General features: G+C 40.7%; 2 protein-coding genes across 2 annotated transcripts; one reads left to right on the forward strand and one right to left on the reverse strand.

The window, feature by feature from the left end:
* Positions 1-220: 220 nt before the first annotated feature.
* On the reverse strand, positions 221-11,097 carry LOC149281428 (Golgi pH regulator). Its single transcript, XM_089499275.1, has 14 exons — positions 11,056-11,097; positions 10,277-10,336; positions 9,583-9,686; positions 8,952-9,058; positions 7,523-7,624; positions 6,996-7,116; positions 6,411-6,491; positions 4,674-4,783; positions 3,374-3,462; positions 3,070-3,162; positions 2,168-2,263; positions 1,674-1,763; positions 1,250-1,315; positions 221-427 (listed from the first exon to the last, which is right to left on the reverse strand). The coding sequence occupies exons 1-14, from the start codon at positions 11,095-11,097 to the stop codon at positions 221-223; spliced, it is 1,368 nt and encodes a 455-aa protein (XP_089355401.1).
* A 2,468-nt stretch (positions 11,098-13,565) lies between these two features.
* On the forward strand, positions 13,566-18,021 carry LOC149281429 (GTP-binding protein 8-like). The gene is made up of 6 exons (XM_089499289.1): positions 13,566-13,889; positions 14,864-14,962; positions 15,536-15,666; positions 16,585-16,684; positions 17,158-17,276; positions 17,949-18,021. Exons 1-6 carry the CDS (start codon positions 13,566-13,568, stop codon positions 18,019-18,021), a joined length of 846 nt encoding a protein of 281 aa, XP_089355415.1.
* Positions 18,022-18,337: the final 316 nt, after the last annotated feature.

Genomic DNA, 18,337 nt, shown 5'->3' on the forward strand with positions numbered 1-18,337 from the left:
TTTATCAGATATATGGATTTTAACGTATTTAGGTTGAAATGGAGACCATAAATCTATAGTTCTTGTGCAGGAAGGAGAAAATGTCACAATAGAGGGGCCGAGTGTTCATGCTGATCCGCAGTACAGTCTGTAGATTCATTATCCTGAGGCTCTGGTGAGCCGTACTCTCAGAACGATTGAGGAGTCTCTACCACCGCTCAGTGTCCATGTGCGGCTTTTGTTACAAGGCCATGTGTTTTTCCGGGGCCTGCTTGTGGGCCAGGTACAAGAAGAGGATGCTGGACAAAGCGCTGACCAAGAAGATCACGTCGAACCAGCGGTGGTAGAAGTTGAACTGGAGCTCCCCCAAAACTTCTGTAATGATGGTGCGGTACTCCAGGGGCATGCTCATCCGAATCAGCAGCACAGAGGATACAAAGTACATTCCCTGCAACGAGAGAATAGATTTGGGGAACACTCAATGGGTTAACTACTAGACTTCTAGGGGCTAATGGGAATGGCTTACTCCTTGGGCTTATAGGTGCATTGATGTCATGAGATATAGTTACCCACCAGAAGGACAACCCTGCCAGAGGCAGAAGTACAGGAACACCCTCAAAAGGTTAGTCTAGCCTTTTGTGCTTGTATATGAGATATAGATAGATATAGATATATATATATATATATATATGATATATATCATATATACAGACACACACTACTGTTTAAAAAAGTTTGGGGTCACAAGAAATTTCTAGCTGTAACAATTTCAAAAGGGCATTCTAGTGATCAATGAATTTATATTCTATAAATAATAAAAGAGCACCACCATTTAACAGTGAAAGAATTTAGCACGGCCCATTGCACGGTTTGGCAGCCATCCAGTAGAAGGGAAAACTACGATAACAACAAACATGTTTACTGAGCAGTTGCAAAGTCTGCATCGTCATATGAGCTCACTAAAACATGAGTTGCTGATGTCATTAAAAATGTTTATCAGCTGGGACCAACTTGGCTTTTCTTGCAGGGTAAAAAAAAAAAAAATTAAAAAAAAAAAAAAAAAAAAAGGACCTCCCGGTTTTTTTTCCCTTCACAAAGCTTATTTAATATTTTAACAAATTTACTGATTAGACCTATATGAAAGTTATTGGAACAACCTCTGAAAAAAAACTGATTATTATTTATTTCCATACAAAGAGAGGGGCCATGGTTTGCTTGCGTCTCCCAGGAGTACACACGCAGAAATAAAAACATAACATAAATCACTCACCATAATCTGAGCCAGGAGGAGGACGATCACATTGGAAGATTTGCTGCTCGAGATGGCATAGAAAAACTAAAAGCCGACAACAAAAGCGCAATTAAATATTAGGATTTACGGAAACGGGTGAAATTAAAATAAAAAGGTTCATTTTGATGCAAGGCAGTAAATATGGCAACCACTTTTACCACCTTGCATAAGAATTGCTTTATATAGGTGGCCCCCACCTGGCTTTCCTTCTGATAAGATGCGGCATAAAATCAAACTGCTTTCTCAAAGTTCCATATGACTCTTAAAACTATATTTTTCTTTAATAATATTATTATTAGTTGTTTTTTTTTTAACATAACAGAGAGACTGGCAATGTTTCCCATAACACTCGAATTTCATCAATGCCCTGGACTACATATTCAGCGCCGATCTGTTTACCTACCTTTGTGAGCGTGATCAGTAAGCCTCTGATGGACGTGACAATGATGATGCCAACGAGGATGAAAGAAATGTGCTGAGACCAGAACTTTACCTGCAGGGAAGTAACAAACGTGGACATAATGACCCTAAAAATGTAGCCAGAGCCGGCCACCCCTGGGAACTGCATTTTGGGTTTACTCTGGTAATCTTGTCCAATAGTAAAACGAGGTTGATCATCTAAAAAACATTTAAGAGAGACTAATATGCAAAAATATAAGAAATGGGGAGGGACAGATACGTTTTATTGGACGGTGCTGTGAAAAAGTATTTGGATCATATTGGGCCTGACATAATGGTAACTGTTAGTGAGTACACCCAGAATTCAGTATTTTCTCCACATTTATCTCCAGTTCATGAAGCAGGGTGCTTTTTTTTTTACTGTACGTTTACACGGAACATCACATGTGTTACACGGGAGCACAGAAATAGAACAACGTAACGTATGAATAAACTTACATCAAACTGGATGCCCAGATAATTCACGGTGATCTCGATACCTCTGGTTACTGGGTCTGTCTTCCCAACTCTATCAAAAACAATGTTGATGGTTGCCTATGAACAAAGGGGAATAAATAAATAAATAAATACACCCCCAACCAACTGTACTCACTCTGCTACTGGGACTACAACTCTCATCACCTTTATAAAAGGGGTATTTCATTCCCAATTCCCATGATTTCAGCAGCTCTAAAGAATGTTTCATTGAGAAATGTCATAAAAAAGCTCAGCCCTATTTTTTTGCTTATATCATAATCTAAGCCAGGGGTGTCCAACCTTTGGCCCTGCAGCTGCTGCGGGACTACATCTCCCATAATGCTCTTTTAGCTAAGGGGCTGGCTAAGGAGTATGGGAGATGTAGTCCTGCAGCGGCTGGAGGGCCGCAGGTTGGACACCCTGTTCTAATCCGCCCTGTAGGCAGTCATTTGTCTAGTTTTAGACTGATGTGTTGCACGCATGCGAATGGTCGTTGCCACGTCCACTGATTTATTGGACACACCCAGGAAGTGTACTTAAGTATGCTTCCTGCTCTCAGAGACATTCAGGGGGGAGGAGGAGGAGGAAAGCGAGACAGAAGTTTGCTTTTATTCCAATAATTAAGAATGTTGGCACCAACTTGCATGCATTAAAGTACGTGCCAAACAAATTATCTATTAAAATGTTAAGGACACAAGCCTACTGCCATTAAGACGCACGAGGTCATATGATATTCAAACATTATTACAGGTATTTTCTTTATCAGGTAATACAAAGATTGAAGGCAAACTCTGATAGAGCAGAAGCAAAGTTCACTCGTAGCAACGTTTGGCTGCTGACTCGAGGGATGACCGGATCTTAAAGTAAACGGTCAGCATTCTTACCATAAAAATCTTCCACACGCAGTAGATGGAGAAAAAGTAACCCAGAAAATTGAAGTATTTCCCTTGGAAGGTTTTAGAATATTCAATGCGCTCCTAAAATATACATAGAAAAATAAGTGATGTCATAGGACACGTTTTTAAACATCAGTGGAAGTCGGATCTCTCAGGGCAGACTATGATAGAAAGCCACCCGCTGGCCCAAACAAGAAGCTTTAACTCACTTCTTGGACTCAACCGGCATAGAAAACTTCTACTACGACTACTACTGGAGGCTGCTTCTAGCTGGGCAGTTCCACTCTATTACCTTAGTGGCATGAAGGTCAGCCGTCTCCAGAAAGAGCTGCCGACTGAGCTCTTCCAGTGCATCCACCTCCTGCTGAATCTGAGACAGGTCTGATGGCGAGGTTTAGGAATAATGTAACAAATCAACACACATAAGATCAATGAAATTCCATATTTATTTTCATTATAATGTCACTAAGACAATGTGTCCCAAAAGAAAAGAAATATATATTATGTGAACACGGTACCAAGAGACCTGGAACCATTTACACACATGTATATATATATATATATATATATATATATATATATATATATATATATATATATATATATACACACACATACATACACACACAAAAGTTTTTATGGAAAACATGAATATTTCTATAACAAAAATAAGAAAATGTTTACATGATCTCAAACTTTTGAATGGTAATGCATATATATATATATATATATATATATATATATATATTTATTTATTTTTTTAGAAAGAAGTACACAGGGATATGACCACTGCAGTGAACACAACGTCCTCGGGAGTTTCTTTCCTTACGGAACAGCGGAAAGAATTTTATGATGGGAAGAAAGGAAGCCTGAAGTGAAAGGATTTCGGCAGGGCAAGGAAGGTACTAGCAGGATCCATAAAATCGCGTTCAATTGGATATAAACTTCTCAAATCAATGAGCGAAAAGAAGCTATATCCCAAGCAATGAGTCAATAATTGCTTTAGAATTGGCGAGTATTCCAGTTACTTTTTCCTCCAATTTTATGCAAAATCTTAAATGGTTGAAAGTTATGTTCCCTTTTTTCGAGTCAAATCACACGGGATTCGGGATATAAATCAACGCGGTATTGATTCTCCTATGAAATATTAGATTAAGTGTTTCACAGGACCGACTCACAGATACAGCCTTTAATTAAGTGTTCTATAGCACTGATTCTCACGTGAAAGGCTTGATTAAGTAGTTAATAATAAAGAGAACAACTGCAGGGTGATGTGGATGAGAACTTCCCCATTTTAAAGAGCATTTTTAAAGAGAATGGGGAGCCCCGGCATGGTGCCAGGCAGAAGTCAAGTGACTGCCAGCATTTAAGATAAGGGTTTTTTTTGTTTTAAAGTCTCCTATAATCCCCAACCCTTTACCCATTAATTCTACTTCCCTTCTCAAACGTGTTCTCCTGAACATTCAGAAATATTGATTTATTATTTATTGATCTATTAAAGTACCGTTTTCCACATTTTCCCCCCCAAAAAATTAAAAAAAAATATATAACCCAAAATTATATATTTGATCTTTGATAATTGTAAAGGATACTTTCGCTGCCGGGTGCTGAAGAGGTCACACTTTTAATCATTCCCCAGAATCCACTGGGCTTGCTGTGAACCTCTCCTCGTTGGAACAGGTTTCTCCTCACCATGGCTATCCTGTCGATAGAATACAACAGCAGGGCGTTAGAGCATAGTTCTCGATCACGTGCGTAACCATTTCTTGTAAGGGGGAACAGGGGCTTAGTTTAGGCTCAACACATTGTCCATTTTTTCCAGACGACTGGTACGGCTCACACACATGTACAGTGCTGCCCCCTGCAGTATGTGGGATGTATAACAGAGCAACAGCTTTACATCCCAGACACCGTAAGGGGCAGCACTTTACACGTGAAAGGTGATCAGGTACACAATGAACCTAAAACAAGCTCCATTGTCATGTAATGGGTCCTATTTAAAGGATTGGGAAAATCAGCAATTGCCTAATGTAAACATTTGGAAATGAAACTGCAGGACTGGAAAATGCACTCAAAACGGTTGTTTTAACTGGCAGAAGGAAAAGGTTCCGATTGTGAGGCCGTGAGAAGTGAAACCCTTACTATCCACAGCATAATAAAAAAAGTTTAACTCTTGAACTGCGAGACAGCCAAAACGGCAACTAGATAAGAGCTTTGAGACCGAAGTGTTAACGGATAACAGATGTAAAAGTAAACCCCGATTGAAAAATATTTTAACCCCAGCGCTGCATACAGTAATATACCCCCAGCGTTGTATACCCTGCACATCAAAGTCTCAAATAAGGGCCTATTAATGCTGCCCTGTGCATCACGTAGAGAATTACAACTCCCATGATCCTCTGTCAGACTGTGGGAGTTGCCATTCACCAAATCATTAATACCTGGCTTTCCATCACTCATTAGCTCAGGGATTGCCAAAAGGTAGTTACCAGTAAAAACTAAAACTCCTGAGATTCTCAGCCAATTGCTGATCGCCGTGAGAACTCTGGTTCCATAACATTTGTTGATAATAATACAATGATTTTTAGTCAATCTTAAAAGGCTACATTCTACATGTTTAAAGCAGTTAATGAAACTTAAAGAACTACATTATAGAACTTTGGAAGATGTGGGAGGCGGTGCCCTCTAGTGGCCGGAAAGGTGTAGTGTTCAGATGCTTTCATGGCTTGGGACTGCTTTAATGTTTGTCCCTGCATCAGACACACACACTGTATCTTAATAAATACATCATTGATAGGAACATGCAGGTCGAGGGAACTTCTACCAAGTTAGGCAACACATGGTAGCTGCAAATCATTTTAAAAAGGTAGCTCACAGGAGTTACTTGAAGATGTGCTCTCCTTTTGGGATGGCCCTTGATATATTAAGTAGCAGGAAGCTTTATATTAAAAGGACAGTAAGAACCAATTATTTCTCCTCAGCCAGATATAAATATGGCCTGCAGCCTCGACAGTCGACGGTATGGAGCAGCAACGGGAGCAGGAATGAACTTTGCCAGCACCCATCGGGCCAACAGGCTGGCAACTTAGAGGAGGCAGAGCTAAGCCACTAGTACATTAAACATACGAGGGACAAAAATTCTCCCCCAAAAATAGGACACGACTGTCCCTTTAAACAATATATACTACACACTGCTTATCAGTCTATGTGAAAAGGTTCCACGTGCGGAACACAGAGCATACAGTCTTTCTTCTAAAATAAAAATAAGCAGGATCTTAGAATAAACGTAATCCAGACCAACCGACCAATCTGCCCCGGCTGATGTTTACCTCTTCTTTTTGCTGACAATCATGTCCATTGTTTGCAGGAGTCTCCTCTCCAGGGCCAGGATATCTGTCTCAGTCACGTTCCTGGAAGAGATCACGATTTAAAAACCCAAAGAAAAAGAACTAGAAACATAGTAAACCTACCATAAGCATCTATTATCTATATATAAAGAGAGCATTATCTATTCATAATGCGAACACAAAGTATCAGCTCAAGAAATGTTAATACGTACATCTAACTATACAGAACACAACAGTATGTAGAACAAAACTTTGTGTGTTCTGTATGTATCTGTCCACATAGTATGTACAGACATGTTTATGCTTGCCTGTCACATTTAAATGTTTCAGATCATCCAACTAATTTTTATATATATATATATATATATATATATATATATATATATATATATATATATATATATATATATATATATATATATATATATACACACACACACACACACACACTAACGCCATTCGACCAACATGGACGCCAACCGATCACATTTAACCCTATGCTTTACAGCTTCCTCCACTGCCCAGAGATAACCTTTCTTAGCACTGCGTGATAAAACACCAACCTACCTCAAGAAGTAGGACATATACGTGTAAGGACAATTCACAGCACCAAATCCCGACAGTAAGGCCATGAGGGTCACTCCAATTACTCCCACCCTGCTAATCAACTGCTCTATAGAAAGGATACCTGCGGGGGGGAAAACGGTAAAGTTTTAAGAACAATTAAAAAAGCCACGTGCAGACTGTATGTTTATTTTTCTATAAACATACTACATACTAAACCCCTACTACATTTTATAACCTCTACGGCTGACGGTCACTAACCTAATCTCATGAATGAATAAAAAGTAAAGAGAAATTAATTTTCTTTTAAAGTGCTGGAAACTGCAGCATTGTAAAAATTTATTATTTTTTATGTTTTTATTTTTAAGGACCAGTACGGCATATTAAAGGTGAGGTCATACCATTGACTTGTAAATAGGCAGATGCTATGCTCCTCCCGTATAAATAAATATCCCGTTTTGTACATGCCAACATAATACTGGCCTTTTGCGGCAGCTGACTGGCATTAAATACGGTTGCTAAGAACATACCGTGCTTCGGGCTGAGTATTGGAAACGGATCCCCCAGCTTCCAGAAAAAATACATGAAGGTCAACCACACGACGCAGGCAAAGAGTAGCCTCTGGCGATGCACTGGGAACGACAGATCACGTCATACACTAAACAGTAAGGGTTAAATCATTATACACGTTCAAGCGGGTAAAGAACATTTATACTAAATAATATGATCGTTTTATGGTGAAGTAGTACAGTTAGAAGGTAGTTAGCTGCAAATTTTATTGAGTTTTTTAATACCAATAAATACCTTTTTCAGCTAACTGCGATGCACAAGACAGCAGTCTAATGACGCTCCTTAAACACTTGAAGAAGGGACCTAAGCAGTCTTGAAAGCGTGCAGTCTAATGCAATTCAGTTAACCAATAAAGGCACCCTCTACAACAAATGTACTCATTATAACAATAAATGTACTTATTATGTGTATTTTCTTTCCACAGCTAGTATCAAATGGTTCTATAACCCCGATGAAGAACACGACATGAAATCTTTACAGCCACTCCAATAATCTCCCGTTTGATTATTTTCGCATGGACCTGCCAACTTTGGGGTTTTTTTTCCCCTCTCGCTAAATTCATTTCCATGATAGCTTCGTAGTTATCAAAAATTATATTGAGCCCAAAAATGGATAATGCTTTGGGAATCACCAACGAGCCAATGTACTAGAGGGCAGCATTTAGTATATCTCTCCTCCGAAAACATACCGTCTTTTTAGCCCCCTCGTCTTGCCAACATTGCCCATCTATTATTTTTTTATTATTTCTCCTACCGACAACAGGCAAGGCTTTTTTGGTCACATTAAGCACAGGGCAAATGACAATAACCATAAACTCTTGTCTCCTTTCCAAGCGTGTGACCCTCATGGACAGCTTGTAGAGGTAGTATGGAGGAACGTGCGGGTCTGGGGAGATGAAGACACATACCTTACACTTTTACTATGGGAATAAGAGACCTTTGACCTCTCCGACAAGCCTCGCCGCCTGTTTTATATCAGCGCTCGGGCGTCTTGCCTCAGTACATCCATCATCAACTTTTTTGAACAAATAATTAAACGGGCTACCGTTTTACCCCTGCATTGATCTGTTGTCTAGGTTACTGCACTACTACCAACTACCCTGCCCAGAACCAAATATTTTTGCCAACACTGATGTATATGTAAGGATTCATCGGTTTTGAGGTCACGATGGATACCTCCCCTCCATGGGAATGTGGATTTGAGAAGGTGACAGGTCCAAGACTAACAAAAATAAAATACACAAAAAGCATTGTCTGGGGGACAATGAACAAAACCCCAGCCTCTGTATTATTCTATACGACTAGACGGAGGCTTATTCAGACACAGGCTGAGCATACAGTCTTTCTAGAATGACCTAGATCAGGCCTACAGTGATAGATTTGTACTCACACAGTCGAATATTGCTCACCACAAAGTAGCCAATGTAAAAAGGAACCACGAAGACGAGAACCAGCAAAATCACACACAGGTTCAGCTTCCAGTGAAAGTAGCGCGAGCTATAAATAAATTAAAAAAAAATTACAAATAAAATTAAAACTATTTATTCAGCAAATGATTTGAAGGAGCAAAACGCACATATCCTATTTATTTCCATGTGGCCGGTAACATTGTATCTAACGGGGAATTCACCACACAAAGATATACGCGTTTCTACTTTAAATCTTTTATGCGTGTAAATATCAATAAAATTAAATATATATCATTTTTGTACTAAGAAAGAAAAAAAAAAAAGCAACAATTCAGGCAGCTGTTTTATACTTTCAAGCTTTCAAATGTGTTGTTAACACCTTGTAATGGTTACATATGAATGTACCGATGCTACTTTTGCTCCATTTAGGATGAATAAAGTGAAAAGGCAGGCACGGGGATATTAGCCGTGGCCTTTAAGTTTGACTAAGATTGTATGCGACCTCTGATCAGACTTCAGAGTCAGAGCACCGATGTTATATTCACACGACATGCTTCGTCGTAGTAATTATATGATATGCAGGCGGATGCCTTGGAGACAAATCTCACCTACCTGCTGTTTAAAAGGCCCAGAATCTCAAAGATAATAAGTTCGAACATAGTGCAAGAGAAAGCAAATGTTATGGAAAATACAACTTGTACGACATACTGCCGGACCTGGAAAAAAAAACACATAAGCTTAGGTTAATCTTACGACAATGGGGCTATGTAAGAAGTCATTCTGTCTGAAAGGTGGTCCTGTCACCATGACAACCACTGGCTACCATGGCAATAAGTCCACATATCAAACTTGTGGGTTTATACATTAAAAAGTTTCTTTGCAGAGTCTTCAGCCTTATTACTGTTACTTAGAGCGTCCCTAAACCCATTGAAAACAATGCATTTTGAGCCCGTACATGTACGGGCTTTGTCATTAAGGGGTTAAACTGGAACAGGATGACCCTGTGTTATTAACTTATATGAAAAACTTTAGTACAGACCTTTGCAGCGGGGTGAGCTGCACCCTTCCCTCTTACAGGCTCTTGTGAAATGAAAACGATTTGCTGCCTGACCGATTCAGCCATAAATTAAACGGAGGCAACATACACGCAATGTATTTTCTAATAAAATGGACCTACATGTTAATTTTGGACCCATCCTAAACTAAAAACAGCAAGTTTGATTAAAACATTCTATTGTTTTTTTAGCCAAAGTGCTGTAGCTTGAATACTCATAATGACAGATCACTCCGTATTTTAATCACTGACCTCATAGTCTTTAAACAGCCGGCGCATGAAAAACAGCCAACCGAAGCCGAAGAACAGCAGCTGGAAGGAGGAAAAAATAAAAGATGAAAAACCAAGAACTTAATAATAAATTAACATCCCAGCTTGCAGAAAATTGAAATGAAGGTCATTGTGATCTACCAGGCACATGACGGTTAGTTGTTTTTTTTAGTTATTTTGTAGTAAATAATGTTGAGCAAATATATTGATTAGATGATTTAGATCCTAAAGAATGGACGCCCATTGGCGACCCTAAGGCTGCAGAGAAAAGGTATTTTTAATAACTACTGGCGTTAATAATCCCTCTCATCACTGCTGTGCTCCAATGGCCCTTTATCACTCCCATCACTCCTATGCTCCAATGGCCCTTTATACTTTTGTAATTATGCAACTGCCAGAAATGTCCTTCTTTTCCATGAAAACAGCAAAGTGACCCCAAACTTTTGAACGGCAGCGTGGGTATTATACAGGGTCCAGTGAAGCGTACGTGAAGGAGTTGCGGTCAGGCATTAACCCTTCATAATTCACAATTTCAAATCAGTCATGCCTCCAGTGGACTCCTGGGTTTATCAGCGTAGATCTTTACATAAAATACACAAAAACAGCTGAGGATTTGTAAATTCTTTGCCGTTTCTGGGCTTGTTAAGTAACTAAGTTACAACGAGCCTTATCTGGAATTGCAGCCTTATAACGGAGGCCTGAAACCCCACAAGACTTCATCAGTTGCATCCAAATAAACGACTGTCCTCTCTCTCTCATACCTGAGAAATAACCATGAAGACGGAGTCAACGAGGAAGCTCATGATTGCAGGTTGTTTCCCGATAGAAAATGGGAAGCTTAATAGATAACGGCTTCGGCAGTCACAGCGACATCTGCAAGGACTTTCACCCGGGGCGACGCTTCTCACATCTGTTCCGTGCGCTGCTTAGATGATAAACTGAAATAAATCACCGTTATGCATGTTAGAAACATATGTTATTACACATCAGTCCTGATCCTACAAAGCAAGCACAGAAATGGTTTCACGGCAGGGTGACCCAAAGCAGCATTTATATTTTACTGACAGGGTGTAAAACAGCCCCCCAGCAGAAGTGGTAGAGGTGCGGGAATTTAAACACGCATGTTTTACTAACCCGCTATATATCACTAACATTTTAACTAGGAAGTCCCATGGAATAATAAAGAAAAACTTGCACATAAAAAACTGTATACAGCAATAAAGCGCCCCCCCCCCCGCAGCACTGTATACAGTAATGTTGGTTGTTGACAAAAACCTGGTTTTATCTCATTTTGTTCTAAACAAATCCCTTTATCTGCAGAACTGGAGCTGCCATTGTGTGTCAGTCATATGATATTTTGGGTGGTTTTCCCAGCTCAAACACCACACTGAGCTGATGCTTTATGGCGATGCTAATGAAGTCCGTCCCTCCATAGACTTTCATTAGCAGAGTATCATTCCGTGATTTCCCACCAGCAGTCAGGGTGTCAGCAGCTGCCCGAAAACATTATATTATGGGGCAAAAACCAGAACTGGTTTAAAAAAAAAAAAGAAAACAGCTCAATATTGTTAATATTTTAAATCTGATGCTAATAATTTAATAAAAGGCGGTTGCCGTTAAAACCCCGTTTTAACGTTCTCGGTTCTCGGTTCTCGCTTCCCGCTTCCCTTCCGTCTCCCGGGACCCCTTCTCCACACACCCCTTACTGTGTATACCTCCATCCGGCAGACACTTCACATCAGTCACACACAGCAGTCGCGCGCTGATGACATCTTGCGCTTCGTCGAGCAACTACGAGCAATCCGATTGGTTGTAGGTGGAGACACGTCATCATAATCCTGTTTAGAGTGCTGGCGGAATGAGCGGCTAATCCAGACACCTGTATGTCTTCAAGGGCAATTTAATTGGTCAAAGCAGGTGTAGGGGCGGGGCTTGTTGCAGAAACGAGGGTTGCAACGCAACCGGCCGCCGGGTTGGATAGTGAGTTTCCCCCTACATGTGAGAAGCGGTTTATGCCCCTGGGTGACAGAGCCTGACAGGGTAATAATCTTACACGGGGCTGTAAACCTGCCATTGGGTGAAGGGGTGGAATTAATTGCCCCCTCTACTAATGGAAGTATATTAAAATAAATATTTTCACTGAAGGTGACGGCATGGGGGCGTCCATAATGCTGGTTTCTTGGGACTACAACTCCCAGCAAGCTGTGCCATGATGTGGAAGTTGTAGCCTCCGGCTGGTGAAGTTACCCCTCTTGAGTTGGATATGGGGGGGGCATTTAATTTCTGATTGAAAGCGGTTTTGGGGGGGTCTGATTCGGTACCCGCCCCTTTGCTTTACTTTGGGAGTTGTGTTCTCCTTGTAAAAAGGGGCAGCGAACACATTTTACCTCCTTGCTCCTTTCGTTACCCCCGATGCAATCTAATAATATATATGTAATATAGAGTTAGTTATTTATATAGCGCCAGCAGATTCCGTGGTGTTGTTACAACAGCACCCTGTGAAACGTATTAATAAAGACAACGTAAAATTACCGGTAACCGAAGCAGGAGAGGGTCCTGCTCTTTTGAGCTTACAATCTATTGTTGTTGTAATTATTATATTTTTTGTATACTATAAATATTCATAATGCTGTTTTTTTATATTAATTTCTATGTTAATTACAGCCGCAGGTTGTAACAGTGGCTGTGGTTTGCAAGGTCCTACCCCATGTATGTGTTTATAGCAATATATATATATCCATTCAGCGCGTATGTTTCTGTATTGCTGTATTTCAATTGGTAGTAAATTCAGATTGAAACATAGAATCGGCCCCATTCGGCCCCCATCTAGTCGCCCGTTTTTCCTGCTGTAAAACCTTAAAGTGCTTTAGCGTAAGGACACAGTAAGAGCATCTGGCATGTAGGATATCGTATGAGTCGTTGGTCTTGTCTTAGATTCAGGAGTCATATGTCTATCCCATGCATGTTTAATACCCTCGCTGAATTAGCCTCTACCACTTCTGCTGGAAGGCTGTTCCACATATCTACCATCCTCTCTGTAAAGTAAAACCTCCTTGCATCCAATGTAATGTTTCCCCCAAAATCTCTTTGTAAGTGCAGACTTTAATGTTGAGTAAGTTTTTATTGTCTGGGGCTGGTTTTGGAGGAACCTCGCCATGCAGCCGGGCCCATGTGTTAAAAGGTGTCTTGGGGTTCATGCTGTCACATAAATCTTTATAACTGATTTAAAGGATTTTTCCCCCTCCTCAGATTATTTAACCGCCGGTCGATCATGTGGACCACACCGAGGATCCGGCTGCTGCTTACCGGCCACTGTTCTACCTGCATGAGATTGAGGAGCGCTGCGAGCTACGCGTCCGTTCACGGGGCAGCCAAGCTGCAGGAGAAAAAGTTACGAAAGCTGCTCTACCCCATCAAGGACCTGGAGAAGTATCTGAGCCACGACGTCGACCGGGCAAACTACAGACTCTTTGATCCCAGCCTCGAGCAGATAATGAAAGCCGAGGAGGTGTTCAGGCCGTCCGGCAAACACGTTATTGATTATTACACCTCGGCTGTCAGGATGGATCATACACCGGCCCTTATGCAGCCAGAGGTAAGCGGCGATCCGGTATAAATATTTATCGATTCAGTGTATATTATTACATACTGGGGGGGGGGGGGGGGAAATAGGCATTAACCCCTTCAATCCCAGGGGTTTTTGGTGCCTCAAGTCCCGGAGCAATTTTGCCATTTTTGCGCTATGTCAGTTCAGCGATGATTCTCTTTTCCTGTGAATGGCGTACCCGTGTAAAACTATATATTGTTTTTTCAAGGAGGGATAGCTTTCTTTGGATACCATAGTTGGATGAGTCGTTGAAAGTTTAGAATGAGAAATTTTGTAAAAACTAGCGAAAATTAGAAAAAAAAACCACTTTTTTTTTTTTTTTTTTTTTTTATATATATAAATTTTCCCTCTGAAATTAGGTAAAGTGATGGGAAAATCCCCTCCAATTTAGGTGTCCTGTTTTCGGAAATACCTAGTTTATATAGATTCCCCATACTTTCCCAGCACTTATAGGGAACATACAATAAGATGTACATTAGAATTTTTATGCTTATGGCTTAATGGGTTTGGGGGTTGTGAACGGGGGCAGGAGGGGTATACTTTTTGGATGTTGTGTTAGGGCAATGGGATGTAAGAGTCTTTTATTTTTTACTATTATTATCTTTTTTATATGTATTTTTTTATATAGGAGGTAGAGTGTCGCTCATACTGGCAGCGCTACTGTGTATTTGCTCATGTTCCGGTGTGAGTGACACTGTACCTCCCAAACTCTGTCAGGCTTTTCGGGAATGGTGATCACAATCCCCCCAGTCCTGATTTAATTCTCCATTCAGTGTGCATTCTCCATCGAGGTCCCAAATCCCGCTGTCCCAAAAAGCAGGACAAAGACCTCGGCGGCCTAGAGTGGCAAAATTGGGACTGCCCTGCTCAAAGCAGACTATTCCGTACATAGCTGTCCCTTACGTTTTAGAATTTAAATCGGTCACCATGACTTTACAAAACGCTCTGTATTATGTTTGCAGGTTTGCTTCATAGGAAGAAGTAACGTCGGCAAGTCGTCTTTGATAAAGGCTTTATTTTCACTGGTGCCCGAAATTGAAGTCAGAGTGTCCAAAAATCCTGTAAGTTACGCCATACATCGGTTCCGAGACCACTTTATATTCCTGCACCGTGAATTACTCACAAAGAGTTCTAGATGTGTGTTTCAAATTTCTCTTAGTGTGAGCATTCATTTATCTGTCTGGACTTTGCTTCGAGGATAAAAAGAGATCACATGGAACAAACCGCCTAGTGAGTTTGCGCATGAGGGTTCCTATAGAATCTCCTCTCGGGAAGGGACGTGCGTTCCGCTGCCATACATTGTTATTCTAGCCTAGTGCTGCCATGGCGGGTACATTTACCAGTTTTATAAGGGTAATCCGCTAATCCGGTAATTCTTGCGGGATCCACTGGATCTATATGTTTTACGTTAGTTGTGCCATGTAGTAATGCATCCATATCAAGCTAATTTAAAGGACCACTAATGTTACATATTCCTGCTGCACCTTTATGCACAATTACAGAACTCGCTATACCTCCGCATATCTAGAATGCTAAGTAGATCTGTTAGGTGCTAAGTAAATAAATAGAATATGCATAGACGGTCATTAGACTACACCAATGACATAGATGACTTTGATTTTTCTCCTCCACAGGGTCACACAAAGAAACTGAACTTTTTCAATGTAGGGAAAGCATTTACCTTGGTGGATATGCCAGGTTATGGTTATCACGCTCCAGCAGACTTCACTGAAATGGTGGAGGGATATCTCCTACACAGGCAGAGGTAGGTCCAGTCGCGGAGGAAGGTTCACGTTGTTCCTTTAGAAAGCTGTACCCGGGACTGAGAAGCTTTTAGGGACTAGGGACTAGGGACTACAAACTGCCCGTGTCAGGTTACCCTCCCATCGCCACGGGGCAACTGGGTTTCAAAGCATCCTATCTAATATTAGTGGTCTGCTTTAATAAAGTGCAGCCAGTGGTGGATTATCAGTTAGGTACACTAGGCACCTGCCTAGGAGACCCCAGTGCTTTAATGGATAACCCATCCCCTACTGCTGCATGCAAGGGGGGGTGTAGACCCATGTGCCAGGCAGGTAATCAGATTTGTGTATGTGCGCACGTGTGTAGGGGACCCTGAAATCTATAGGTTGTCCAATCTTTGATTTCATCACACAAAACTACCATGGCTCTTATTATAAAGCATGCGCTTTGATTGCTTAGTCTGCTGGAAGACATCATGTTGAGCCTCCACACGCTGGACAGCGATATGTAGAGATGGTATATGGTGGTTTCTTCTCTTTGTGTCCCAACGCCACCTCACTATAACTCCTTACGTGTTATACGGATGCATAACCGTAGCTTACGCTCCACAAGCAGTGCAGACTTTCAGGAGTTCCCCACGTGGACAACAGGCGAGTCCACCTCTGTCGTCTGCTTCATTGTGAGGAGATGCTGAAGGCACGCTCTGGTCTGTGCGTTGGCTGCATTGTGTATCTCCATCTAAGAAAGTAATAATAAATCCTTGTATTGCATGAAAATGTTTGCGTTCAGTTTCACATCGTAGTTTTTCAGTAATATTATTCATTTATGTTTTTTGGAAAAAAATATTATATATTTCAGTTTATTGAAGAAAAAAAAAACAACCAATATTCTTCAGATTAGTTAACGATTATTATCTCGTGGATCTTTTTGTACCGAACAGTTTAAAAAGAATATTTCTGCTGCTAGACGGATCAATTGGAATTCAGAAGGCAGATTTGATAGCCGTGGAAATGTGTGAAGAATTTGGAAAACCGTACGTTGTAAGTTTGAAACGACTAAATTAATCAATACTGGTTTTACTTTAGCAAAGCTGAGTAGTTACTTATATACACGTAACAAAAACATATGTTAGAAACATGGAAACAAAATTTGCCGGCAGATCGGCCCCATCCGGCCACCTTTTCTCCTGCTGTAAAGACCTTAATCAGTCGTTGGTCCTGTCTTGGATTCAGGAGCCGTATGCCGATCCCATGCATGTGTAACCACTGATATAAACATCTTATACTGATTTAGAACAAGCTGCCAGTTTACAAACACAACACAAGCATGGAGAACTTTGTGACCCATGTGTGTATTATTCACAAAAAAACCAAAATCTTTTTTTAAGAGTTCTTTTGAGTTTTAATGTTCACAGCCTATCAGTGTCTGCATTTGCATCACATGACCGTTTAACTGTTCCCATCAAATATTTGTTTAAGTAATCTTGTTTCTCTACGTTTCACTTTCTCTGGAGCTCGTGATGACGAAGATAGACAGAGCCCCGGTCGGAGTCTTGCTGACAAGACTGCTAGAGACCCAAGAATTTATTGCCAAGAAAACCCATGGATGTTACCCCCAACCCTTCCTGGTCAGGTAAAACACCGGGGGTGGGGAACACGGATCAAGATAAAACTAGAGCAATGTAACCTTGGGCTTTATTCACTAAATAGAGACTTTACGGGAGAGGTGAGTGTTCTGTCTCCTGCAGATTGTTATGCATTAAGAAGTGAGCTGCCTCTGCAAGGTATGGGTCGGCCTTGTATAATACGTAAGTAACGAGGGCAATGTCTTAAAGCTCTCGTATGCTTTACTATACATTGTGAAGGGCCAGTTCAACCCGGTTTTCAGGAGAAGCTTCCTGGGTTTGGTTCTTTATAATTTACAGTAGAATCAGGGAGCTGAAACTGCAGACTCCCTCTATAGTGAATAAAGAAACAAAAAGCAAATGACAGGTTTTAAAACCTTAATGCATGCAAGGGAGTACTTGGACAGTATTTGGGGGATCCTGCTGGACATATATATATATATTTTTTTTTAATAAGTTTAAATAATGCAGCAGTGTCAACCTGTGGAAGACATCTTAACTAGAAACTTATTTTGTATATAAACATTCAATACAAATTGTGTCAAATAAAAGCCTTATGTGCCATAGAAAAGGGGAAATGATTAAACATAAGGTAAACTACCCAAAAGCCAGGTCCTTGACAAGTTATGTTGGAAGAGTTCTTGTCAAAGTGAATATTTTTTTTTTCCTCCCCTTTTTAGCTCTGTCCAGTTTGCTGGGGTCCACTTGCTCAGATGCTTCATTGCTCACGTTACGGGGACCCGAACCGGCTGAATAAACTGCTATTGTAGACTTGAATACGTCCCTATGGCACCCTTCCGATCAAACTGTAAGATTGGGGCCACCTGGCTGTCTTGTGCATTTTTTGCTTAACTGCCCTAAGAACCCCTCTTTGAGGGGCAATTAACAGGAGCCGAGAGGATGCTGAAATATCAAGGTGGTTTGCTGGAAAGCCCAGAAACAGATGTTCACAAGTATGGCTAGAAAGTTGTGGCGTGTGAGGGGACCAGTTTTTTTTTAAAAAATACATTTATATAGCACCTGCAGATTCTGTGGCGCTGTTACAATGTGCAATCCCTTTTGTAACTGA

Source organism: Sceloporus occidentalis, unplaced genomic scaffold (assembly GCF_023333645.1).
Source record: "Sceloporus occidentalis isolate IW3139 unplaced genomic scaffold, rSceOcc1.0.p SCAF_132, whole genome shotgun sequence".
In the NCBI taxonomy this organism is placed as follows: Eukaryota; Metazoa; Chordata; class Lepidosauria; order Squamata; family Phrynosomatidae; genus Sceloporus; species Sceloporus occidentalis.